Source organism: Fusarium musae, chromosome 1, assembly GCF_019915245.1.
Source record: "Fusarium musae strain F31 chromosome 1, whole genome shotgun sequence".
Lineage (NCBI taxonomy): Eukaryota > Fungi > Ascomycota > Sordariomycetes > Hypocreales > Nectriaceae > Fusarium > Fusarium musae.
The window spans coordinates 5,097,691-5,122,843 of NC_058387.1; the positions used below are offsets into that span (position 1 = coordinate 5,097,691).

At 49.0% G+C, this 25,153-nt stretch overlaps 6 protein-coding genes across 6 annotated transcripts; 4 read left to right on the forward strand and 2 right to left on the reverse strand.

The window, feature by feature from the left end:
* Positions 1-1,505: 1,505 nt before the first annotated feature.
* Positions 1,506-2,481, forward strand: J7337_001514 (uncharacterized protein; the record flags this gene model as incomplete). Its single annotated transcript, XM_044819254.1, has 3 exons — positions 1,506-1,538; positions 1,588-1,876; positions 1,928-2,481. The coding sequence occupies 3 exons, from the start codon at positions 1,506-1,508 to the stop codon at positions 2,479-2,481; spliced, it is 876 nt and encodes a 291-aa protein (XP_044686956.1).
* A 493-nt stretch (positions 2,482-2,974) lies between these two features.
* Positions 2,975-4,256, forward strand: J7337_001515 (uncharacterized protein; the record flags this gene model as incomplete). Its single annotated transcript, XM_044819255.1, has 2 exons — positions 2,975-3,152; positions 3,208-4,256. 2 exons carry the CDS (start codon positions 2,975-2,977, stop codon positions 4,254-4,256), a joined length of 1,227 nt encoding a protein of 408 aa, XP_044686957.1.
* A 3,526-nt stretch (positions 4,257-7,782) lies between these two features.
* Positions 7,783-12,049, forward strand: J7337_001516 (uncharacterized protein; the record flags this gene model as incomplete). The annotated part of the gene is made up of 4 exons (XM_044819256.1): positions 7,783-9,631; positions 9,687-10,019; positions 10,072-11,227; positions 11,278-12,049. 4 exons carry the CDS (start codon positions 7,783-7,785, stop codon positions 12,047-12,049), a joined length of 4,110 nt encoding a protein of 1,369 aa, XP_044686958.1.
* Positions 12,050-12,857: 808 nt separating this feature from the next.
* Positions 12,858-16,713, reverse strand: J7337_001517 (uncharacterized protein; the record flags this gene model as incomplete). Its single annotated transcript, XM_044819257.1, has 3 exons — positions 12,858-12,968; positions 13,084-13,440; positions 13,507-16,713. The coding sequence occupies 3 exons, from the start codon at positions 16,711-16,713 to the stop codon at positions 12,858-12,860; spliced, it is 3,675 nt and encodes a 1,224-aa protein (XP_044686959.1).
* Positions 16,714-19,654: 2,941 nt separating this feature from the next.
* J7337_001518 (uncharacterized protein) lies at positions 19,655-21,450 on the forward strand (the record flags this gene model as incomplete). The annotated part of the gene is made up of 3 exons (XM_044819258.1): positions 19,655-19,767; positions 19,833-21,316; positions 21,374-21,450. 3 exons carry the CDS (start codon positions 19,655-19,657, stop codon positions 21,448-21,450), a joined length of 1,674 nt encoding a protein of 557 aa, XP_044686960.1.
* Positions 21,451-21,895: 445 nt separating this feature from the next.
* URE1 (Urease) lies at positions 21,896-24,740 on the reverse strand (the record flags this gene model as incomplete). The annotated part of the gene is made up of 5 exons (XM_044819259.1): positions 21,896-22,216; positions 22,278-23,169; positions 23,223-24,412; positions 24,498-24,584; positions 24,720-24,740. 5 exons carry the CDS (start codon positions 24,738-24,740, stop codon positions 21,896-21,898), a joined length of 2,511 nt encoding a protein of 836 aa, XP_044686961.1.
* Positions 24,741-25,153: the final 413 nt, after the last annotated feature.

A 25,153-nucleotide genomic window follows, 5' to 3' on the forward strand; every position in this document is an offset into this window, starting at 1 on the left:
ATAACATACAACACCAGGTATTCGCTGGTCGTCACCGACCCAACTACTAATCCGGCGCTTCGCGGCTTGACTCTGGGGGAGCGGACGGGACCCCGTATTCTCCACGAGCTGTGGTCGTATGTGATAGACCGAGAAGCTCAACAGCAATTTGAAGGTGAGTACAGATCCCATATCCAATAGACAGACTCCTTTTCCTTTGCTCGTATCTTGGTTTTGTCTCATAAAGCCTGACTTTCGAAGCTCTCTCTGCCCGTAACTGGTGTCTTGCTGGGGCAGCTTTCACTCAGGCAAGCCTCTGGTGTTAGGGAGCCACAAACCTCCTGGCCGACTCCAAGATCGTGAGACACAAAGTATGCAACAGGATGGATCATATGGTCACTATAACTCCGAACTGCTTCTAGATCTTTGTTAATATAAGGTCCTCAATGCCTCTATTCGAGGGTGACCGTGGCCCAACATTCGGGGCGTAAAGCGACATGTTCGCGACACATGATGATGATTTATGTTCTTCTGTTCCTTTCTATCGGGGCCATCTGTGAGATGAACAGGTTGTAGAATTCGTCGTTAATATCAATGTGCTGTATGATGAATGGATCTGAAACTGTTTGTGTTGGATGGAACTTGTAGACGAAATACCCTTGTGAACAAGAGATGTTCATAGATTGTTCGTCCCCGTAACAATGGCAGACTAATATGATACAGTCTATGGGATGAACAGTGATTGGATAATATACTAAGCTTACCGAAGTCTTTTCATCATTTAGGCGAGATGTCCCAAGTCTTCTTACCTCCCCTAGAGAGTATCCCACACGTAGGTATGATCAGAGGAGAAAAGGGTGGCTGATAGGGGCAGAAGAAAGATGAAGACAACTATCAGAACGGCCAATGTCGACATTCTCTGTATTCAGAGACACCTCCACCAACAACCTTTGTTCTTCATCAGCAGGGTCTTTTTGGTTTTCCGACGTGGTATGCATCAGTTCACAGGCATGACCTGATAGGACACAGTGTAGTACTTTTGGTGTACGCCTTGGTCTCAATGAAACACAACCGTGCAAGTGACAGGCCATCAATGCAACCCCACCGCGGGGTATCTAACATGGAGAAGGAAAATGGTATTTGTATCTCATGAGACTTTCGAGTCCAACTCGGATCATGCTATATACTAACTTAGTAGGTATTGGAATCCACGTTTTCTAACAAAGCCTTGTATAACCATCGAATGATAAATAAAGGACACACTTTCCGTGCCCAAGTCCGCAAAAGCGCAGCACCAATCCCTCAACTCCTATATCCGATTATCATGCACGTTCTTGGGGTTCCAACCTTGAGTGCTCCGATCTCGGCGGTAGCTCCGGCACCGTAGGCGGCGTTCATGATTATTCCCATGTAAGCAATCCAGGTATAAAGAGGCAGTAAATCCTCTCTATTTTATTCTATTTGATTCATTCATTCATTCATCCATTCATTCATTCATCAAATTCATATACTTCTCAATCGCAAATATGGCCGAACAGAAAGATAGATGGTCTGCCAACGTGCGTATACTTTATCGTTGAAGGAGCCTTACACTTACACCAAATCCAGGCTTACCAGCACTCGGCTTCTTTTGTCCCCAAGCTTGCCACAAAAGTTGTTCAATGGCTTGATTTACAGAAAGATGATGCCCTTCTCGATATCGGATGTGGAGGTATGTACTTGAGTCCCAACTTGAACCACAGTCCTGAGACTGATCATCTAGATGGCATCTTGAATGCCGAGTTCGCAAAGATCTTGGCTCAAGGAAGCGGTTCAATGCATGGCGTTGATAGCTCAGCTTCCATGATTGAAGCTGCCAGAGAACTGTGCAAAGATTCTCAGAACTCTACCTTTGACGGTGAAGCCGACCAAACCTAATTACTTGTCTCTTTTCGTTAACCATTCGCAGTCTTGGACGCTACTCAGCTCGTCTCCAGGCCAGAATTACAAAGAGGAGCTTTCACCAAAGTTTTCTCCAATGCAGCCATGCACTGGATTCTCCGCCCAGAAGATACTCGTGCTCACTTCTTCAAGGGTGTCTACGCTTCACTGGCCCCAGGTGGTACATTCGTCTTCGAGATGGGCGGTTTCGGCAACGTTTCTGAAATGCGAACTGCTGCTCTTAGTGCTGTAGGCCGCCGCATCGGCATGAAAGCCGCCCTTGCAGCTGATCCATGGTTCTTCCCTGACGAAGCTTGGGTCACGAAGGCGATGCAAGACGCAGGCTTCGTTGTTGAACGGACAGAGCGCGAGTGGCGGCCAACACCAACTGACAAAGGGGGTGTTGAGGGCTGGATTCGACTCATGGCAAGTCAGTTCTTAGATGCCATTTCAGATGAAAAAGAGAGGGAGGAAGCTGTCCAGGAATGCGTGGGGGTGCTGAGGGAGGTCTGTCGTAATCCTTCTGGTGGGGAGACGATACATTATGTGAGGCTCAGAGGCATGGCCAGGAAGCCTGAATAGGCACGACTGATAGTAACTGTAGCATGGGGGAATGTCAAATAGAAAGGCATCTGCATCATGATAGAAACATTTTTAGTGGCATTAACACTACACCGATATCGGTGCATCATGGTGAAGAACTTCTAGAACGATGCCCGGTTGTAAGAATGTAAGTGGTGGTGATTAGTCAGTCACGTCACTGAAGCTCGGGAATTTCTAGGCGACTTGCGTCAGTGTACTAATGTAACCGCGAATTGTTCAAGTCTCATACAATCACTTGCCCCAGGGCAATGAAGCCCAAGGCACCCAAACTTTACGTGGCCTATTGACCTCCAGCAGTTCCCCCAAAATATTTACTCTCTAAATATGATGAATCCTTTTGTATTACACCAAGATTGCATTATAGATGATATACCTAGCTCATGAAGACATTTCTTCCATCTCTATCGCATTGAAACACCTGTATCGATCGTGAAACCTCCCACAGCTTACCCTACAAAGGCACGACATCATCATGCCCGAACACGATGCGCTCGTGTTATCGTATAGCCACTTGGCCAAGCTTCCCAGAGCCAACGATGCTTTGCAGACCTTGAAGAAAGTAGCTTCTCTTGTGAAGCCTATAATGCGAGTTCGCAACTGGAAAGTCCGAGAGTTGGCCGAGTTTTATCCTGAACAACAGAATCTGTTAGGTAGGCCCCAGATGAACTTCTTCAGGTCATCCATGATATTAAATGTAGTTCATAGGTCTCAATATCAACCGAGGAGCCAAGATATGTCTTCGTTTGCGACATGCTGGAGATAAGAACCAGTTTATGCCCATCGAAAGCGTTGTTGATACAATGCTACACGAGTTGTCACACATAGTCCATGGCCCTCACGATGCCAAGTTTCATGCTCTCTGGGATCAACTCAGAGATGAGCACGAGGGTCTGGTTCTTAAAGGCTACACTGGAGAAGGCTTCCTTTCAGAGGGACGGCGTCTCGGAGGCTCAAGAATACCACCTCTCGAAGCTCGTCGAGTAGCACGAGAGGCTGCAGAGAAGCGACGAGCTCGCCCCGGTACTGGATCAGGCAAACGTCTAGGGGGCTCTGCTCCTCGGCCAGGTGAAGATATTCGGAGAGTTATTGCGGATGCTGCCGAGCGGCGGAGCAGGATCCTCAAGGGATGTGGCACAGATAACCTCAGCGAAACTCAAATTCGCAACATTTCAGACAATGCCACAAAGAACGGTTTTCGAATACAGGCCGAAGAAGACGAGGCTAACGATGCAGCCATAGCTCAAGCCCTGTGGGAACTAGTACAGGAAGACAAATCTGTCGAATACGGCAATTCATACATCGCTCCCACGGCAGACAATCCAACTGGAAATGGGGGCGGATCAGTAATCCCGCATAGGGGACCTGGTGCTAGTTCGGAGAGGCCTAGAGAGCCTCCAGGTTGGACATGCAGCACTTGTACTCTGCACAATCCTGCCAACTATCTCTGTTGTGACGCTTGTGGGATGGAGCGGTCCGAGATGAGTCCAAGGACACAACAGGTTAAGAACAACCGCCGATCCAGATCGCCAGTATCGCAACCTGCTGTTATTGACTTGACGACTTCGAGTCCGCCACGAGATCGGCAGAAGCCCGCTACAACATCGCGGAATTCAAGACCAAGAGTCACAAGTCAAGAAGCTGCATCGTCGGAACCACAGCCGCAGATGTGGGAATGTAGTTTTTGTGGGACGGTGATGGAAAAGAAGTGGTGGACTTGTTCGACATGTGGGAAAATCAAGGACAATTCACGATAGTTAGTTTGAGAATTGAGTTGCTGTTGGTCAACAATACGAACTGGAGCAAATCAATGCCTTGAACCCTTGTTTCTCGTGTCTTGGTTGTCGATCAACAATGACTTCATCGACACTGGGTCTTGGGTCTTTAAGGATTAAGTCTGCGACAGTCTCAAGCTATATCAAGTGCGGGTTTTTTTCTCTGGTGCGAGCCTGCGAGGCCAAGACGCAGGGGCCAATTTAACCAAGATCGTATTGCGATCCCCAAGGAAAAAAAAAGATGATATTAATGAGACTTTGCAGGATCCGGAATGGCGCCGATTGGAACTGGAGATGATCTGCAAGGCGGGCTTGGGCGCCATCGGAGCTTGTAACAATTAGACCCGAGCAGAAACCGGGCGGGTTGGGGACAGAGGCATTCGGGTGAAACAACAAAAGATGGAGGAAAAAGAAGTGCTTACGCTTAAAGCGGCTGATGAGGAGCAGCCAAGCAGAAGGGTGCAGCAATAACTGTTAGGTAACCAGCATGAAGATGCTGTAGTGTGCATCTGCGAGATGCCTTTGCGGTTCCAGCTTGGGCTTAGTTGGCATGCCAAGAGCTTGATGTGTTTGCATCCTCCTGCCTGTGTGAATGGAAAGTGGTGATTTGAAATGCGAATGTGCAAATGACACCAGAGTTTTTCATGCTGGAATCAATTCTGGGCTTGGCCATAAGGTCTAGATGCCGATGGACTCAAAGGCCAGACCACTCGGGACAACCACAAATAGACGGCACGATGCAGCTAATTGTCCGGAATGCACCTGTCGGAGGATAATTGTGCATTTCATCGTAACACAACCGCTTAGCTGCCAGCTGGCAGAGTATCTAGATTCCAGCCCAGTTGCTAAAACAGGCACATTTGTTGCCCTCACCGGCTAGCTGATCAAGGACAAGTAGTGAAACTTGATGAGTGATTATAACCCCGTTGAAATCGGAACGACTCGGTTCTAATAACACCCATCTTTGTGTCCCCAGGTCTCCAACATTGAAATGCAAAAAGTGAAAGTGTCTGCGTGGTGCCTGAAAGGCCCCAACACCTCATTCGTCCGTTCCCGCGATCTCCTGTGTCGTGCAGCACATGCATCCCTTGGAAGTGGGGAAACTCGTCCAAAGCCCAGCATCAGCGTAGATGGAGATGCGAATGCAACTGCAACCACATCAGGCGAGATAGTGTTGTACATACATACTGTAACAAAGCGTTGTGCGCCAGGGACCCGTATCCCCATGTTCAGATTAGTTAACAACAAACATATCGACGAGGCGGTGATGCCTTGAAGGATTCAATGTTTTGAGTCTGGTCGAAAATAGTCCCATTGGGTACCTGTAAAGTATTAATTGATTGTGCCCAGATTATAGAATCTCTAGCGTCGACGAGCTCCCGCTGTTGATGGTGGGCAGATGACAAACAACTCGTCCTGTGATGGGGTAGGTCTGCGAGAATGAATTGGATGGCTGCGAAGGAGGGTGTTCGCTAGACGCTATGTTGCAATGGTCAATTCAAAAATCCCCATGATGATGATCTGGTTCATGTTTAAATTTCCATTATGGCCAATCTGAGGTCAGGATTTCCAGAGGAGGAAGCCGATGTGGAGAGGCAACTCTCGTGGTTCCGCAGCCCTAAAGTCGGTCAGATGACACGGATCAATAGACTTCCGTGGCCTTCAACTCAACTGTGGTCTGTTTCTGTTTCTGTCCTGTCCTGGCAGCCCTGGGCTGTCTGTGGTTACGGGGATTGAGGCTATCCATTCCCACGGGATGGCCCTTGTTCTTACTGTAGATTAGGCCGCCTTAATTCTCCTTCCTGAATTAGTCATCGGGCATATGTTTGAGGCTTGTTGATCAATGAAAGAAACGTGCTCGCATAGTATCGAGCTTTGTGCGACCGTGACCGCGATCGGCTTCGGTAAGGTTATCTTGTCTGATTCGGCCTCGTCTCTGCATAAGGCTGGGTTGTTGGTCTTTGTCTTCAATTGGACTTGTATGTACGGATACTTGTTGTACTGTCCAGTACTGTGCTTCCTTAACCTCGAGTTGTAACAGACTAGCTGGGGTCTCCCATGTTGGTGAGCATGAGCAGCTCTATACATACTGACACACCAGAGCTAAAAGGAGCTAGTTTACGATTCTGGGCTCTCTTAGACGCGATATTCGATTTCTGAGATTGCGGCGTCCGGTCGCATGTTATTGTGCTTTTCGAGGTTCTCGAGGGAATCTTCAGCGATCGAGTCTGCGCCCATTTCGAGACAAGGTCTTTCGTTGAAGAACTATTCACCGCAGAAATCAGGGCTTGCGACTGGAGCCATGCATGCCATGCCATTCTCATGCTCGATCGGCATTTCAAGAACAAGGGAGGGTGAAGTGGGCCCGGCTGTGGAGGCGATCCCGACCCTGGACAACGTCGCGGCGCTCTCTTAGGTGAGCAGACGGCTTCAACCGCCCCACTCTACAGCACCTCTCAGTGGAGAGGATCCCCACGCCTTGCCCGCCCAGACCCTCTGCGAGGCGCTGAGAGGGGACCTAAGCGACTACCAACAGGGCGTTAGACCCCAGTAAGAACCCTCCACTGCTGAAGGCTGTGAGACCCCGCCCGCTTGTCCGTCGCTCGGTCGCTCGCTCATTGTGTTGGTGGTGGTACCAGCTCTTGCCTATCCTATCATGTACCCCGGCACCAGGAGGAAGGTGACGGGAGGTGTGTCAATTCAGGGTCCTTCCTGTCCTTGGGTGTCGGACGACTGCTTTCCTTCGCGGCTTGGAGTGAAAATCAATACCTATTCCTTTCAACGCTGTTGCACAAGAAAAACCTTGAATGTTTTATTTTCTCTTCCATTGCCTGTATCTTCTCCTGCATCAACATCTGATTCAACCTTGACTTTTGTTGTAGAAGCCCGGTCTTCTCCACCTCAAGCCTGGGCTTCCAGCTCATCCTGCTAAAGCTGTCATCTCTATTCCAGCTTTACGGTTCACATTTCCATTTCAGCTGAGTTGTCTCGTTCGTCCACTGGCTTCCCTATTCAGGCAAACCAAAGCGTGGTATATCATACTTGTTTTGTTTACAGAGATATCAACTTCTCGTAACTCACCAAACAATAACCTCCCTCCCGCCGTTCCTGGCCCAAACCAGTAAACCGTCTTAACACGCCCTTCAAAGTCTAATCCCGCCTCCGTCGACGCCGTCCCAAGACAAGTTAGACCTGAGCCACGGATTGCCTGACCTTTACGGCACTTTTCCCTCTCAGCGCCATGCCAATTCCCTGTCGCCGGTCACTTGTCGATTCGAAGTAGATCAACTCCACTGACTTTCTTTTGGACCTTGTCTCGAGGTCGAGACCGCTGACGCCCCGGCCATCGCTTCCTTCGCCCACGACCAGTGCATTCACAACTGGCAACTCTGAATATTTACTCTCCCTTGTGATTTTGTCGTTCGGCTCCTCATCATTTGCCCATCGTTTAATACCCAACTCGCACGGAACGGCGTTCAATCTCCATGACTTATAACGCAGCACCGATATGAGCCCTCCCGATCCCGAACAAACTCGTGAGAGCAGCCAAACTCGAGCTATTAGGCCCGCAGCAGCTGTGCACGACACCGGCTTTCCCTTGGCTTGCTCTGAATCACATCAAAATCAGATCCAAGCTCCTGTTCCGACCTCACTTGACAATGCGCGACAGAGAGCCACTTTCGACTTGGTGAATGATATCAAGGGCCATGATGCCACCCCACGACCATTTGCCGGGGGACGTTTCCTCAGGGATCTGGGAGATGCTTCGCGCTCACCTTCGCAAAGCCCTTTTCGCCTAGCCATGCCTAGTATATCTCCTGCCCAGCTTGCATTCTCTGCCATGCAGTACTTGCCGGTACCAACTCTCGTTCTTAATAATCTTAAGACAGTCGTCCTGGCCAACGAAGCAATGGGCAGAATGCTAGGACTCATTACGGAAGATTCGGATGAAGAGGATACTCTGCCGACTATCGAAAGCCTTCGCGGCCAGACCTTGTCTCAAGTTGGTGTTGATATCCTCCAGGATGGACAGCCTGTGTGGGCAACGTGGGAGGCTTTCCTCGATTCTCAGGTGGATGAAATGGGCGTTCGATTCGCAGCAAGGGATCCACGACGACCATCACAGTCCGCCGGTGATGAGACGCCAACCGCAAGCACAATGCCTTTCCCCGAGAGGGCACCAAGCCCACCTGCGCGTAAAACACAGGACTCCATCGTGGAAGTTGTAATCACCCGCAAAAATGGCAACAAGGCAGCGTTTGATGGCCGCTATAATCCTAAAGAATCGGATTGTCAAGTATATGCTAAGATGATTATTACAATATGGGAACTTGAAGATCGTCAGACGTTCTTCACACTCACTTTTACCAGCACGGAATCCCCGTCATCCACTCTTCACAGCACGAAACGACCCATTGCGAGACCGAGTATCCTCGAGGCAGCCGAGCGCAAATCCATTGCTCACTCAAACCCGTCGTCGGTTGCGTCAAGTCGAGATTCGAATTCACCATCATTTCACAGCCCAGGAATTGTCACCATGTCATCTAGCCCTTTCCCACCGATGGGCCCCCCTTCTTTCGCAACCCATTCAAGTACGCCTTCTCTTCTGCAGAAGATGCTGTTGATGAAAGACGCACTGCTCAACAATACCCAAATGCCCATTTTAGCAATGTGGAAAGATGGCAGTGTTACTTTTCCCAACACGGCTGCTCGGAAACTCTTTGAGAAAGAAGCCCCGCTCGATACATCTCTTAATGGCTTTGATCTCCTGCGGTATTGGCACATTTACACTGAGGACTTCTCGGAGCGCTTTGCGGTCGAGGATATGCCTATTTGCAAGCTGCTCAAGACAGAGAAGCCCTTTAGCGGATTCCGTGTTGGCATGTATGATGAAAACAGAAATAAGCGGATTTACGATGTCCTTGGTGAGGCTATTCGGGACGATTCTACTGGCGAGTTTCTCGCTGGTGTAGTTACTGGACGGGATGTTACTGTCATGACAGAAGAGATCACACAAATAAAAGAGCGGGATGAAGAGCGTTTCAAGCTAATTTGCGACACAATGCCTCAACTGGTATGGACGGCAATGCCTGATGGCATGGTCGACTTCTGGAACACTCGATTTTACACTTACACCGGGCTCACTCCAGAGAATAGCCTCGGCAAGTCATGGGTAAACGCTTTCCACCCCGATGATCTTCCTGAAGCACACCGGAGATGGCAACACTCACTTGATACAGGCGATAGTTACGTGACGGAATACCGGTGTCAAAGTAAAGATGGTAACTGGCGTTGGTATCTCGGCCGGGCACTGCCTCAGCGTAACAAAGAGACCGGGAAAGTCGAGAAGTGGTTTGGTAAGTGTTTTGATCGACTAAATTGCAATTTTAGGACTGACCATCCGTTTCACAGGAACCTGTACCGATGTCCACGAAAGTATCCAAACCAAAATGAGCGCGAAACGGACACGACAACAACTCCTTAGCGTCATTGCCCACTCTCACGTTACCATTTTCACCGTTGACCCCAATCGAAGGGTCACAATGCTCGAAGGCGCATTGATCTGGAACAACACTCACGAAGAGAACCATGATGGAACGAGGTGGTTCATTGGAGAGAATATGTATACTGTATTCAATCGCTTGACAGCGCAACTAGCAGACGGAGAACGTCCTGAATTCCTTGAACCCATAGAGCTGCTGCTCGATGGAAAAGCTACCGAAGACCTCAAGGAACACGGCATCGGTAAAGATAGGCACCAAACTGGATTTCGACAAGCTTTGCTAACATCAAGTAGACGACCGTTGGTACCGAACTCGTTTCCTTCCCATGTTTGGCAAAAGGCCACAAGAAGGAGATGCCACGAGCGACACGTATATCGAAGGGGTCATTGGCGTGATCATGGACGTTACCGAACTGAAAGTCCGCGAGGAAGCCCTGGAGAAACAGTCCAAAGAAAAGCGAAGGGCGATGGCCAATGAAGCAGCTGCCAAGGAGGCCAATAGACTAAAGAGTCAATTTCTCGCCAATATGTCTCACGAAATCCGAACGCCCATCACTGGTGTGTTAGGGATGGCCGAATTACTTAGCGGAATGCAATTGGATGCAGAGCAACAAGAATACGTTGAAAACATTCAGAGCTCGGCAACATCTCTGTTAACCGTTATCAATGACATTCTAGACTTCTCGAAGGTCGAGTCTGGGCGGTTGGATATCGAAGAGGTACAATTTTCCTTATCCCATATCGTCAAGGAAGTGGGGAGAATGCTTCAGTTTGCTGTTGAACGAAAGAACCTTGACTTTCAATCAGATATTGGAGATGGCATCGAAAACGATTTGGTGGTCATTGGCGACCCTGGACGTGTGCGACAGATCCTGACCAATCTTCTTACCAACAGCATTAAATTCACGAATCAAGGATACGTCAGATTTTCAGTCACGGCAGAGAAAGAGACCTCGGAGTCTATCGAGGTGCGATTTACGGTTGAAGATTCGGGCATTGGAATTCAGGACGATGTTCGCAAGAAGCTTTTCCAGCCATTTAGCCAAGGCGATGCCTCAACTGCCCGACGATTTGGTGGTACTGGACTGGGTTTGACAATCTGCAAGAACTTACTTGACCTGATGCACGGCCGTATCTCACTCGAATCGAATGTCGGCGTTGGAACTCGAGCAACCTTCTGGATTCCTTTCAATAAACCAAGCGGCCCGGCTGAGGCTGGCCTCGCTAATGCTGGTGCCATCCCTGACCGGCTGCAGTCTGAACTTAGCTTGTCTTGCAACAGTTCGGAATACGATCAGATTGTTGGCACCCCTCCGCCCTTCGACGGAACACAGGCCAACAATACGGGATCACGTCGGACCCGGTTTGGCATATCATCAACATCAAGCCCAGACCAAGAACTTCCAGCATCAGAAAGAGCTAAGATACACGTTTTGGTGGTGGAAGATAAGTAAGTATCAAGATGATTCCGAAAGACACTATCAAGCTAACCAGCCCAAGTCCTATCAACCAGAAGATTGCTACGAAAACCATTGGCAAACTCGGTTTCCAAGTGACGGCTGCTTGGAACGGCAAGGAAGCACTGGAATATCTTGCTGGTGTTCACAAAGGTATCAAACAGAAGCCAGATATCATTCTCATGGATGTACAGATGCCCATCATTGATGGCTACAAGTGCACTCATCTTCTAAGACATCACATGCCTTACAAGCCTTTGGTTGAAGATGTGCCGATTGTGGCCATGACGGCATCGGCTATCCAGGGCGATCGTGAAAAATGCACCAAAGCTGGGATGGATGATTATCTTGCCAAGCCAGTCCGGGGTGTTATCTTGGAGAAGATGCTTTTGCGATGGTGTCACGCTCGACGCCGGACATCGGCGACACCAGACCCTACTGCTTCAGATTGCTCAGAGATGAGCGAGCACTGCGACAATGCTGATATCCCGAACATTGGCATCGACGACAATGACATACCGCAGACATCTGAGGACATCAATGGCAGCCCCATCACACCTCGGCCTTTAACCACCAATGGATACCAAAATGAGCCGTCACCCTTTGATTCTACCGGGTTGGCAGTGCAGGTCCGACGACCAGAAGGAGAGACTGAATGGTCTAATAGGCTGCAAGAAACCAAACTCATAGACGCTGCAGGGGGGTCGTCAAGCTACCGGAGGAACTCATACCACGAATTACAGACCGGAGATTCGTTGACCGAGGAGAATGTCAACAAGTTGAAGAGCGAGAATCAGTCGACGACACGTCGATAAACCAATGAAACCATCGGCCGGGCTCCGGAACCAACAACCAATCGGTTCATCGCGACCGAAACTATTGAAACATGTTGCTTGATCGCCGATCTAGCCTCGCCCACAACGGGAAACAATACCCACAATCACATACAGAACCACTTGTCCGATAAGCGCGGATCATTTTTACACTCTTCTTTCGGCTACAGCATTGGCAACAAAAGCATGTATGCATTGATTGCATTACACACGGTGGAAATGGCGTTGAAACGGGATACCGCTCACATTTAGCGAGCAGAAGAATCAGCGGAGAACAAACTCAGGCCAATTATGCCCTGAATTTTGTGCTCTTATTGTTGCGTGTTTTGTCTTTTTATCATCTATAGACGGACGGGTTCCAGCATTCTGGCAAAAAGAAAAACGGGAGGACCTTTCTGATTGCCTGTACATGCTTTGGCAAAAAATACGCATCTATGGATTATGGATTGGGAAGATAAATAGTTGAAAGGGTTAAGTTTTTTTGTTATGTACGAAACAGCAGGAACATGGATGAATGATGGGATGGATCGATGATACCTTTTTTGACCCTTTAATATTAACTATTTCAATGATTTGAAGCTGGACTAAGATACATATTTAGTCCAAGTGGCCCATACAATTGCTCCTCGCTTGTTATGTTCAAACTTTTAATAATGCCAAAGAAATTACTCTTCAATGGTTATCGTGAGAGCCTTAAAATTCATGCACGAAATTGACAACGCATACAATTGATTGATGCCTGATACGTGATACGATCCTTGGGCATCTCGCTCTAAGATCGTGGCTTGACCTAGACCTCGGTCTCGATTCCCGGCTGCTTAGACGAGTGCTCAAAGACACCGGAGGCTTTGTCCCCAACTCGATACATCTTATTCTTGATCCACTTGGCCGTTCGCGGGATCTAGGCCCATCTGTTAGTTTCAGTCTTATGGCACGCCCCCTCCAAAAGCGGGAGGGTAGAAAATAGAAACAAATGAAAGCCACGCGCGACTTATAGAAGGGTATCAGGAGCTTACCTTCCATTGCATGAGACCCCTGTGTTGGCGATGCAGGCGTTTGTCTCGACGGCGATAGTCCCTAAGCTGGTCTATAGGACCCTGTTTGTGATCTGCGCTTCCATCCGGGACACTAGAAACCTGACCGTCTTGGTCTTCTGTATCTGAGGAGCTGGAACTGGAGTCCGAGTTGCTGCCTATAGAGCCTGCCCGGCGGACACGCTGGCCGGAGCCCTCATCACCAGAATCATCAGACTCGACAATACCAGCTTCTCTCTCCTGGTGGCCGACTTCAAGATTATCCCGAGCGGTTTCGATCACTTCAACAACATTTTGAAGATGTTCATCTCGACTCGCCCATCGAGAATGGGCACTTCCCTGAAAAGACGTTAGCAACTGATATAGCCTGCTGGATACTTTCATATATGCTAGTAGAGTGCTTACCAAGCCGGACCAGAATGTGAGCTTGAGTTTAATAGTGCCCAAGCGTTCGCCGCACTCCTCTAAACAGCAAGCTGTAGCACGCTGGAAATCGCCTTTCCAAATGGGTAGTTCCAACTCCGTTTCTTCTTCGTCGGCAATATCTTTAAGCCAAAGGACAGCAAATGCAGCCGTACCATCTCCAAAGAATCCCTTCTCCCGGAAAGCGATTGACATGCAACTGCTGTATCTCTTTGCAACCGCCAGTGCAAGTGATCTACCTCGTTTCGATTTCCAAGTCACGGTTCCTTGATCGTCACCATCCTCAGTATACATCTTTGCACTGCTGATACTGGTCCGGAACTTGAGCTTCGATGACCGAAGTTCCTTGGGACAGTCTACCACGGTGACAGTGGGCTGAACCTCGATTGTGCCATACTGCCATCCCAGGAGATTTCGTGGTGCTTGAAGTTGAACACTTCGGAACACCATTGAGATACGCACTCTTCCATAGCCAATGCCTCCTGACAGGGGCCAGAACCCCATGACTTGTGAACGTTCACGGAATATTTCCCCGAGAGGCAGGTGGATGATGCCAAGTAAGGGGTCATCCTCCTTCAGTCGAGCATCACGGACCGTGACAAAAACTTCTGCTTCACGCCAGTCGCGGATGAATCTCTCGCAGCCAGCGTTATAAAACGGTTTCGAGTTTTGAGGTTTTGTTCTCGTCTTAAATACCTTTCGGTGATTAAGGATGATAGTGCAGTATGCACTTGGCAGACCATCACCCGAGTCCTCTTCGTCGGTCGCCTCAGCGTCGTTTTCGGCCTTGCGCTTGTTGAGTCGCTCCAGCTCAAGACCAGTGATGTTATGCACTTGGATGCTGAATAGACCACTAGGGTAGCCGTCGGGCGGGGGTGCAGAAATGATCATGGCATCCTGCTCAGCCTTGAGCTCCTGAGCAGTCTGTTGCTCGAGCTCGCTGGCGTCTCGCTCCTTCTTGCCTTCTTTGAACATAGTCTCGCGAAGCTTACGCTCACTTGACTGTCTGACCTTCTCCTTAAGCTGATCCATAGTACGGATTTCAGGGTCATGAGTCTGCTTCTCAAACTGACACTGCTGGATTCTGGTCTTGGAGAAGTATCCAACGCTCCACTCCAGCTTTCCGGGCATACCATCACCGGATTTCAGGGCCCTGAAGCCATCTTCTCGATGTGACATCTTCCCATTAGACTTATCGTCCCTCATCAACTCCTTGATGGGAATTTCAATTCGCCCGAGGTCGTCGTCCGCCGTCAACCTATCGGAGTCCCACAGCTGAACGCGAAGCCGCTCGTCGATATTGAGCTCCTGTGGTGTCACGAGAACAAAACAAGTTTCATCCCAAACAGGCTCCATCTCATTCTCCAGTACTCGTGTCGTCCACATCACTTTACCAAATTTGGCCCAGCCAACCGAGACGTACCCGTCTGAGCTTCCTTCTTTGATAAGTGGAATGCCTGAATCACCCATCTTGAAGTCGTAGCCGCGCTTAATGTTGACGACCAGAACGCCAACAGCGTTGGTATCCTTCTTGAAATCATCACCAGCAAGCATGTCCTTCAAGTCCAGGGTAAGGCTTTTTGGGGCAACGTATTCAGCCATTGCGGCATCAACGGCGGACTGAACAAAGTTGCTGATGAATGGCACGTCCATAATGTTGATAGCATGTTTACTCAAAGGCACGCAGCTCAGGTTAACCCTTGGCTGTCCAAGGAAGGTGAGCGTGCAGAGAGAGAAGAAGGGAGGATCAGGGGTAAGCTGAAGGCGCATGCGCATGGTACCAATCATACCTTGGAGATCGACCCAGACAGGTATCTTGAGGTTTCCAGGCAGGTAAAATGCAAGGTATAGATGCATATCTTTGGTTCTCTCCTTGAGAGACTTGGATGAAGATTGAGTGCGGTAGGCAAATGCAACCTCAAGGTTGATAAAGTCTCCCTCCTCGGCCTCCATTCCGTCCTGAATCGTGGCACTGCTATCACTATTCTCGCCGTCCTTCTCCTCAGTGTCATTCTCACTTTGTTTCTTAGTCATGAGCTGTCCTTCTCCATCGACTGCCCGAGCTGCGGCTCCAGTAGGCAGCCATCTTATTCCAAGAATCCGCAGAGACTCACTTCCCTGGCCGATATCCTCCACACTGACCATTCGAATCAACCTGGGAAGCGAAGCTTGCATAACATCCTCCAGGGTGTCTGCAAGACTGGCAAATAGATCGGGGTTGATGAGAGGCCAAACAGAACCGATTAGAGAGTTGAGCCAGACCGTAGTCTCAGTATCGTTCTTCTTAGATGCCTTTACAACACCTCGTCGATGAGCATCCCAGACCTCATCTTCAAAAATATTGTTGACTTTTTTGGACATCCATTCTCGAACTGATACCACAAGAAACCATATAGCTCCCGCAGTGACTGCGGTCAGGATTAACCAGAGTGAAGCGCCAACGAATAATGAGGATTTAGTTTTGCCTTCCTGGAGAATACCCTCTCGGACGAGCCTTTCGATAGCAAATGCGCCGGCCACAATAATAGCCACGCCCGCAAGCCCGAATGTGACACCGCGCTTGCTGATGGATGAAAGCTCAAGGCGCAGAGCATCGAAATCGGGCGGTGGAAATAAATCACCCATGGCATCGTGACTCTGTTGAATATCTCGATGTTCATCGCGAAGCTGCTCGTCTGTTTTGTTCTTGTTTTCTGACCCTGTCGCTGTGCGTTGTGTTGTGCCAAAGGGGGGCTCATTAGTGTCTATCTCTTTGAGAGCTTCGTCCGTGAAATCGTGTATAGTGACAGGAAGATGAGTGACGGGGTCCGTAACTTCTCGCTCGGCTCTTTCTCTCTTGCTCTTCTTGATTTCTTTTCTCCGTTGTTTTGGATCTGATGATTGGGGACCAACTTGTGAGGTGTCTATCATTTCTTCCCCATTGCCTGCCTCTTCATTTTCGTCCTTTTTACTACTATCATCCTTGTCATCCTCGACTGATTCTATGTGTGGCCCATCGTCCTCTCTAGACTTTTGCTGAAATTGACAATCATTTGAGCCCGTAGTCTCTGACGAGTCAGATTTTCCCACTGCGGCATCTTGACGTGCAGCTCTCTCTTCTCGATATTTGGAGATGGTTGGAATAGGATGCCTGGCGCTATATGGAGCTGTATAGCGACGGTGCTCCTCCGCGTCGTCTCTTCCAGACATGGCGGGTCGTGGGCAGTCTTTTGAGGCAGTGACAGATTGGTGATATACAATTGGCAAGGAACTAGGAATTGTTCAGAGTCTTGGACATGCGGGAGAAAAAGCTTAGTTGATAAGTTTCACGGACAAGTTGAAAAGACCAAGAAAATTATGGAACAAGGAGAAGAATGACAAGAATTAAGGCAGGCAGGTAAGGTAGTTCAAAGGTTGCTGTCAAGCCAAAGGAAGGTGCGATGGAAGGTGGTGAGTTACTACGTCATAAGCTACCTTAACGGGAATGGACGATTTGCCGAGCTTTCCTTCTTGGCGGAACCATTTGTACGTAGGTAGACATAAGAATTGGAAAATGAATAGATCCACGATCGCTCGCTCATTCAAGCAAGTATTTGTGGTTACTTTGAAGCTTGGCGAGTCAATGCTTGGTAGTGAAAATCTTAGCTTGGCCTTAACTTGGGCTTGACGATGTTGACGCTTAGAGAGAGGAACTGTGCCACAGCCTAAGAGGCGTTAGCTGAAGTTAGTGCGTTTGCTGTCGATTCTGTCGTGTGTCCTGTTTATGCCCGAATACATGCATTCACCAGCCGCTGATTCTGCCTCGTTTGGCCTGTGTCTCTAATCAATCTGTCCTTCTGCGGCTCGCTTTCACATTCGCAAAGAAACAGGCATCGTACTATTGGTCTCTTGGCATTACACCAACACGTCAGCTTGCGGGGAGCTTGAACCAAGCTTGCCCTGGTAATTGGTGGGGTATCGAGATCGCCAGAGGCCAGAATCTTGTCATTGAATGGAAATAGGGCTACCGATATAGCACTCGATGTTTATCTTGAGCCGTGTTGGTCAATTCTATAAGTTTCATCATGCCTTAAAAGCAGGCTTTGGTGTGCGGCTGCACCACACAAGACATGAAAAGGGCATGATGCTCCGTCGGTTGCAGTGATGAGTTCATACTGACGATTCAGCTCTGGCGCCACTAAGCATGTTCCTGTGGCTGTCATTCGGGCACAGGTAGTTTGGCCTTATCACCGGATTATAGAAGGTTGGTGGTTGGTTGCTGGCGGCATGTATTTATTCTTGGTTCTCTCGTGGCATCGGCCCCACTTCTCCGGCATGGATACAGCAGCGGACGGGCTTTGGTGGGAGTTTTGGTGTAAGCCATTCCGCTGTTTTTCCTTACCCTGAGGGGATGACAAAGGCAGCCAGCCATGTCGCACTATATCGGAGTTTGGTGTTTTGGAAGTGGACAAATCGGGCAGTTGTGATTATTAACCCCTATGCAATGGATCTGATGTTTGAAGATGACAGTAGTCTAAATCGTGAGTGTTTCTGCTTCGATACATCTAATCGGCGCTACTAACACCAACAAGGCAATTGCTCAACAGGACTGTCGCACGATGAAAACGATCTCTCGTTCTTCGAGAGGCTATAGCAAGTGATTTTTGTGATGGCGGTTAGAGTGACAACCAAGCTCTTGTGCGATGTGAAAGTGATGAGCGGTCTGCTTAATGTGCTGCACTACACCCGCTAAGCAATCTGCGACAATAGCAGAAATCTTGGCCTTTTATTTCGAAACTCATCCGATGAACCTGAGAAGTGCATTGTGGACGAGCAGAGGACATCAGATGACAGTCGTTCGATTTCCTGGGGGATTGATACAGCTGAACCGTGACGAGATCTAGCCGTGCATTCGTTAATCGAATGTTGGTTAGTTGGAAACTCTGTTGGTTGTATAGTGTCACCTTGCGTGAGCCGCGATCACTACACTAAACCTGCTGATTCCCGAAAACTCGGGCGTCATAGTGAGTAGAGGATCAGAAACAATCGTGCGAGACAAGGGCAAAGAATTAAGAATGCGCACTTAGATCAATTAGTCCCAAACTAGCGCCGTCACAGTGCATTACAAGTGGTTGGCAAGAGCCTGTCGTTGGCTGCATCTCGAGATTTTAAGCGCCCAGAGACTCGAACCCCAGGCGCCTCTTCAGGGTCCTCGTGTCGGTGACTGGTCCCGGGGGCCGTTGGTGGCATTAGGTGCAGTGTTCCTAATTTAATCGGCCAGTCAGACGCTATAGAACAGAATGCCCAGGCCTCTAATAGGCGCCGGGGGATCAATATTGTCCCCATGATGATGATGATGGTGGTAGTGAGTTGTTTAACCACTAGACTGACAATCTGTGGTGGAGGTAACAGATCTGGAGTAAAAGCATCAAGTCCCCTGTTTTCCTGCATTCGTTGAATCTTGAATATCTTGAACCTCTTCTGCGACGCTTAACCTCCTTATTCAGACGCTATATCGACCGTCGCAGTAACAATAAGAAACAGCCCCGGTCTCAGCCTTGGCACCCCCCCGCGAAACACTACACATCTCCAACCAAAGGAGCCTAGAGAGTGCCCCCCGACGCCAATTGTCTCATCCCAACCACGAAACCCGCTGCGATTCTCCTCTGTAACGTTTCAACTTCCGCTGGCAAATTCGTAGCATCTCGGCATCCACATCTTCCGTACCCGATCTGGCAACTCGATACCTCCTTGTACCCGTTTAAACAGATCCCCAGCGCATCAGATTTCGGATCACGGTTCCTACTATAGCCTTGATATTCTTGGCCAAGCCTGTCGACTTTTGCAACGAAAAAAAATTTCACTTTATGAACCTGGTCCTTCCTGCGATCTCATCCGAACCTTTCTTCATCTCTCTTTTCTCGGGTCGCTATTGTTTGTTACTCAGCGTCCTCGCCAACATTCCCTAAACCCCTCCCCGGGCTTCTCAGCCACGACTTTCGCTTCATCTCGCTGCTGGATCAGTCTCTTATTCTGTTTTACTATTTTTAAGGGTTTTTGGATAATTTACTCGATATCTCACTCTCTCTATCGAGCGTAAATCCTCTATAGTCCTGTCGCCGGCCGACCTTGACTTTTCTTTCTTAATTAACACTCGACACATACCGCAACGATGGGTTCACATATCGGATTCCTCGAATTAATAAAGAAGCAGTTTACCGCCAGTAAACTCTTCTTCCACTTTCTTTTCTGGACTTTTCACTGGGGTATTTTTGCCTATGGTTGGTAAGTTTGAAAGACTCATCATGCACAAACAAACTCATGGTTCATAACTGACTGATATGATATAGGTGGAAGCAAGCCGCAGATGCCAGACTGGCAGGTCTCAACACACTCAAATTCTCAGTATGGATCTCACGAGGTGCTGGTCTAGTTCTTAGCGTCGATTGTATGCTTATCCTGCTCCCTGTATGCCGAACCATCATGCGTTGGGCTCGACCCAAGATTCGATTCATTCCACTCGACGAGAATCTCTGGATGCATCGCCAACTCGCCTATTCCATCCTTCTCTTCACCTGCCTTCACACAGGCGCCCACTACGTCAACTTCTATAACGTCGAGTTGACTCAGATTCGACCTGTCTTGGCTCTTCAGATTCACTATGCTCAGCCTGGTGGAATCACTGGTCATGTCATGCTTCTCTGCATGTTGCTGATGTATACGACCGCTCACGCTCGCATCCGCCAGCAGTCATTCGAGACGTTCTGGTATACCCACCATCTCTTCATCCCGTTCTTCCTCGGTCTTTACACCCATACCGTTGGATGTTTCGTGCGCGACACACCTGAGGCCATCTCACCATTCGCGGGTGACGAGTTCTGGGAGCACTGTATTGGTTATCTTGGATGGCGATGGGAGCTCTGGACCGGTGGTTTCTACCTTCTTGAGCGTCTGTGGCGTGAGGTTCGTGCTCGACGTGAGACCAAGATCACCCGAGTTGTTCGCCATCCTTATGATGTGGTTGAGATCCAGTTCAACAAGCCTTCCTTCAAGTACAAGGCTGGTCAGTGGCTCTTCCTCCAGGTACCCGGGCTCTCCAAGTACCAGTGGCACCCTTTTACCATCACTTCGTGCCCCTTTGACCCTTATGTGTCTGTCCACGTTCGCCAAGTTGGTGACTTCACCCGAGAGTTGGGTGATGCGCTCGGTGCTGGTGCTGCCCAGGCTAAGCTCTACGACGATGTTGACCCTATGGGTATGTACGAGGTTGCCCTTCAGAACGGTGATCAGATGCCAGCCCTCCGAATCGACGGCCCTTACGGTGCCCCTGCCGAAGATGTATTTGAGAACGAAATCGCTGTGCTTATCGGTACCGGTATTGGTGTCACTCCTTGGGCCTCTATCCTCAAGAACATCTGGCATCTCCGCAACTCGCCCAACCCTCCCCGCCGACTTCGACGTGTCGAGTTTATCTGGGTGTGCAAGGATACTGGTTCATTTGAGTGGTTCCAGACTCTCCTGTCATCTCTAGAAGAGCAATCTAACGAAGCGGCACGCATGCCTGGAAGCTCGGGCGTCGAGTTCCTCAAGATTCACACCTATCTCACACAGAAGCTGGATATCGACACTGCTCAAAACATCGTACTCAACAGTGTCGGCGCTCAGATGGATCCCCTCACAGAACTACAATCACGAACAAACTTTGGTCGCCCTGATTTCCCTCGTCTGTTTACTACCATGCGAAACGGTATCTTGGACCGAACATACCTGAACGGTCTAGAGTCTCATATCAGGACGACAGTTGGTGTTTACTTCTGTGGTCCATCATCAGCCGGTATGTCATAACCCCCAACATCCATCCACCTTGAGACAAGGCTAACTATGTCTATAGCTCGTGATATCAAGACGGCTTGTAAAGCAGCCACAGTTCCTGATGTGGAGTTCCGATTCTGGAAGGAACACTTCTAAGCTCGCGATCGTTTTGAATAGCTTCTTCTTAATTTCAGGATACCATCAAATACAATTTATTTGCATACACCACCAGATAGCCTGAACGCTTAATCATCTAGCGGTTTTGAAACTTCTAAAATCAAGAAACTTGGCCCCTTGTATAAAATTTGCCTTGTTACCCATAAAGGGGCCTCAAATGCTCTCCTGTGTGATCAGCGTCTCTCGTGTGTGAGGGTGAATGACCAATGTATCATCAATTGAAAGTGTCACACACGGATCAGTTTGTGCCGTGGAGGGCGGCGATAATAGCACCTATATGAACATATATGACAGGGCTATGTTTCATGGTATCATCCTTGGGCATAATGTGTGATGGTATATATAGCTAGCCAGTATCCAAATTCAGCCTATGATATGCAACCCTATAGCTTAGCAACTATCCAATAGCTACCATGTTGCTGCCTTAGTATACGTAGAATTGTTGTGTAAGTGGTAGGGTTTCTGCAGGCGCTGCCACACAAACCTCACCATCAGCCTCAACCGTATAACTCTCTGGATCAACACGCATCTTGGGCCGTAGATCGTTGTGGCGCATATCACTCTTGCCTATATTTCTGCAACCCTTTACTGCCTCAATGCGACTGCGTAGACCATATGAAGCGATAGCTCCTGTCTCGATGGACGCTGAGGAGACGAAGAGAATGCTCGTAGAGGCGCAGTGTGGCGAGAACATCGGACGAGCAATGATGGGCTGAACTGTTGGTATGGAAGCGTTGGGATCACCCTGATACATAGTTAGTACCTCATCAAGTTGCAGATTTCAGAGCTGGAAGAGAGTAACATACCATCTGAGCATATGCGATATGCCCGCCCTTGAGGACATGACTGGGCTTGGTGCCAAACCACGCAGGATCCCAAAGAACAAGATCAGCAAACTTTCCAACCTCAATGCTTCCAATGACATGTCCAAAGCCCTGAGCAATAGCTGGGTTAATAGTATACTTGCTGACATAGCGTTTTACACGCGCATTATCAGCCCCTGTGCCCTCATCCTCCGGCAACCAACCCCTCTGCACTTTATTTTTATGCGCAGTATTCCATGTTCTTAAAACGACCTCTCCGCAACGGCCCATAGCCTGCGAGTCAGAGCTCATCATGCTAATAGCGCCTTTGTCGTGTAATACATCCTCAGCAGCAATGGTTTCAGCACGAATACGGCTCTCCGCGAAGGCTACATCCTCTGGGATATTCTTGGACAAGTGATGACAGACCATAAGCATATCGAGATGCTCATCGAGAGTATTGCGTGTGAATGGTCTTGTAGGGTTGGTCGATGATGGCAGAACATTTTGATGCTCTACCACGGAGATGATATCCGGAGCATGGCCACCTCCTGCACCCTCTGTGTGATAAGTATGAATTGTGCGGTTCTTGAAAGCAGCGATCGTAGATTCGACAAAGCCAGACTCGTTAAGCGTGTCAGTGTGAATAAGACATTGAATATCGAATTCATCACAGACACTGAGACAAGCGTCAATAGCAGCAGGAGTGCAACCCCAGTCCTCATGAAGCTTGAGGCCACAAGCACCAGCATTGACCTGATCGCGCAGACCCTCAGGAGAACTATCATTACCTTTGCCAGTAATACCAATATTGATAGGAAGCTGATCGCACGCCTGCAACATTTGACGCATGTAATGAGCACCAGGCGTACAAGTAGTTGCGTTCGTTCCAGCACTGTAACCACTGTCAGCCTCGAAGATAACACGATCAATGCACATTGGACAAACCTTGGGCCGGTACCACCGCCAAGCATGGTGGTTACACCAGATGCAAGAGCTTCGGGTACTTGCTGAGGGCAGATGAAGTGAATATGCGTGTCGATAGCGCCCGCGGTCACAATCTTTCCTTCACCTGCTACGACATCCGTGCAGCTTCCGACGACCATGCCCTCTGTTACGCCGTCCATAACGTCTGGGTTGCCTGCTTTGCCGATGCCAACGATCATGCCCTCTTTGACTCCGATATCTGCCTTATAGATACCCGTCCAGTCCACGATGAGAGCATTAGTCACCACAAGATCGAGGGTTTCGGCATCATGTCGTCCAGTTGCTTGGCCCATTCCCTCACGCAGTGTCTTACCACCACCGAATTTACACTCATCACCGTAGACAGTTTCGTCGCGCTCAACCTTGATCCAGAGATCTGTGCTGCCGAGTCGAACGAGGTCTCCAGTGGTAGGGCCAAACATAGTCGCATATGACGCATGATCCATCTGAAAAACATCAATATGAGCCATGTCGCCGGCAGGGTCTGGCTTGTGGGCATATCCAGCTTCTTGTAATCGAGCGACGATTTCGTCGGCGCGTGAGAGGTCAACAACTCCAGACGCAAGATTGTTACCACCGCGGATAACACGGTTGCCTCCGATCTCAACGAGGGTAACAGTCTTGGTATCTCCGGGCTCGAATCGTACTGACGTTCCAGCGGGAATATCAAGTCGATAGCCATAAGCACGAATACGGTCGAACTCAAGCTGCGGGTTGGTCTCGATGAAATGATAATGAGATCCAACTTGAATAGGCCTATCACCTGTACTCGTTACCTGAAGGCGAATTCTCTTTCTTCCCTCATTGAGGGTAATTTTCTTGGTCTTGACAGGAACAACAGCACCAGGCTGCTTATCGAGTTGATACTCTTCAGTCGCCGCCATAGGAAAGACACTGTTGTCTGGCACAGGGAGAAAGCTTCCGTATAGAGCTCTCCTCAAATCTCCATCGTCTGAGCTGATGGGATTATGGACTGTGACGAGGTATGTTCCTGATGGAAAGGTACCTTCGACCTGAATCTCATGAAGAGTCGTGCAGACTGAGGGCAAGACGTGACGACGACCTAGCATCGTGGCGCCTAGGGCCATCAGGTCAGAGACAGTGTGATTTCCATCTCTGATGAGCTCATGCAGGTTATTGGCGATGAGGGCCTGAATTCATAGTGTTAGTTAAAGTAAGGCAAGTCCCTAATTTGACGCATATTTCTCATATGGAGTCGATATCATTCATACTCACCACAGCTTCAGAATGGTTCAGCTTGACTCCTCTCGCCAATCGTCTCTGAGCAAGCAATCCCAACTGCGAGATGACTAGTTTGTCGATCTACAAAGTATGTTAGAGCTCTTTCATGTGCTATTCTCATTGTACTGCCTGCAACAACCCTGCAAAAGCAGTGTCTCCAACCAACGGCATGACTCCGCAGACTGGGTCTATTAGCCTTGGCGGATAAAGACGCACCTCTTTGGGTACCAGATGCATGTTTGCGAAGATAGACTCTTTTTTCTGGTTACTTATCAAGAGATTAAAGAATCCAAAGAGTGAGAGTGTGAGGAGGGGCCAAAAGTGTATAGTCAGTCAGGTAAGGTAGCTATCTCGGCACGGAATAGCCGCATCAAGAGTAGCCTGATATTTTTACCTACAACGGGACGGGCTGGGCTCTCTAGCAGCCTAGCTACAGTTACGGTGCCTCCCCCACTGTAACTTGAGATAACGGGCTTCCTGGGGTTGGCTTCACTGATAAGTAGAGGCCGATCGATTGGTCACTCAGTTGCGCCCGTTGTTGGCATGGCTTTTACATCATTCAATTCAACTCTTCTCAGTTGATTATTGGCTCTCGACTTGTTGATTGTGTAAACCTTTATACATAGTCGATAACGCTTCAGCACAAAAAG